Source organism: Monopterus albus, unplaced genomic scaffold (genome assembly GCF_001952655.1).
Source record: "Monopterus albus unplaced genomic scaffold, M_albus_1.0 scaffold161.1, whole genome shotgun sequence".
NCBI lineage: Eukaryota > Metazoa > Chordata > Actinopteri > Synbranchiformes > Synbranchidae > Monopterus > Monopterus albus.
The window spans coordinates 140,118-141,002 of record NW_018128041.1 but is presented as its reverse complement, the minus strand read 5'-3'; the positions used below and the strand labels follow the sequence as shown (position 1 = coordinate 141,002).

The 885-nt window shown below is 43.7% G+C and overlaps 1 protein-coding gene across 1 annotated transcript in view; it reads left to right on the top strand.

Annotated features, from left to right (window-relative positions):
• Positions 1-885, top strand: part of igfbp5a (insulin-like growth factor binding protein 5a) — a 6,679-nt gene that overhangs the window by 5,201 nt on the left and 593 nt on the right. Inside the window, exons 2-3 of the mRNA XM_020615280.1 lie at positions 64-266; positions 688-807. Of these exons, the coding sequence (XP_020470936.1) occupies positions 64-266; positions 688-807 (323 nt within the window). The remainder of the gene's footprint in view (positions 1-63; positions 267-687; positions 808-885) is intronic.

Below are 885 nucleotides of genomic sequence, written 5' to 3'. Positions count from 1 at the left end.
CAACCTCAAACATGCATAAGTAAACTTGCCCCCTTCTCTCTCTGTTCTTGTCCTCTCTGACAGGTGCAAACCACGATGACACCCTGCTTCCCATCCCCGAGCTGCCCCAAACTAAGATGCCCTTATTAGGAAGCGACCACATCAGCAGTCGGAAAGCTCAGGCTATGAAACAGGCCCTAGACCGTAAGAGACAGCTGGCCAGGCTGGGAGCTGCCAGCATCCGGGACTTCTCACAGCAAAGCCTGCATAAACTAGATCTTGAGTTTGTAAGTGAAGTACAGATTACAGAATAAAAACGCTTAGCTCAGGGAGAAATTTGTGCTTTTAGTTAAGATTTTGGTGAAAAAATAGACATTCGCTTTATTTTAAATCAGACAAATTTCAGAAACTGCATCCTCCTGTACTTTAGGCTATATTTGTCTTGCACACTGGAAAGAAACCAGTTCTGACAAATGAGCCAAGATGCCCTGCATGGCCATTTTCACACATGGCAACATGTTGTAAAAAGTGTGAAATGCCAAATTTCTAAAGTCCTCATTAGTGGAGGTATCATCCACCTCCAAATTTTGGATTTCTGGGGTAATTCATAAACTTATAAGGGCATTCTTGAGCCATAATTTCTAACTCTGGTGCACAAAACACACACTTGTGATCATGCAAACACTTGCACCTTGTCTCCGAGTGCAGGGGCCATGCAGAAGAAGACTGGATAATCTCATTCAAAGCATGAAGGACACTTCTCGGGTCTTGGCGCTCTCTCTGTACCTCCCCAACTGTGACAAGAAGGGCTTCTTCAAGCGCAAACAGGTATAGATACATCCTGTCATGTCACACAAAACCCAAAACCTGTTAAATGTCCATTAAAACTGAAATGCCATGAGAAAT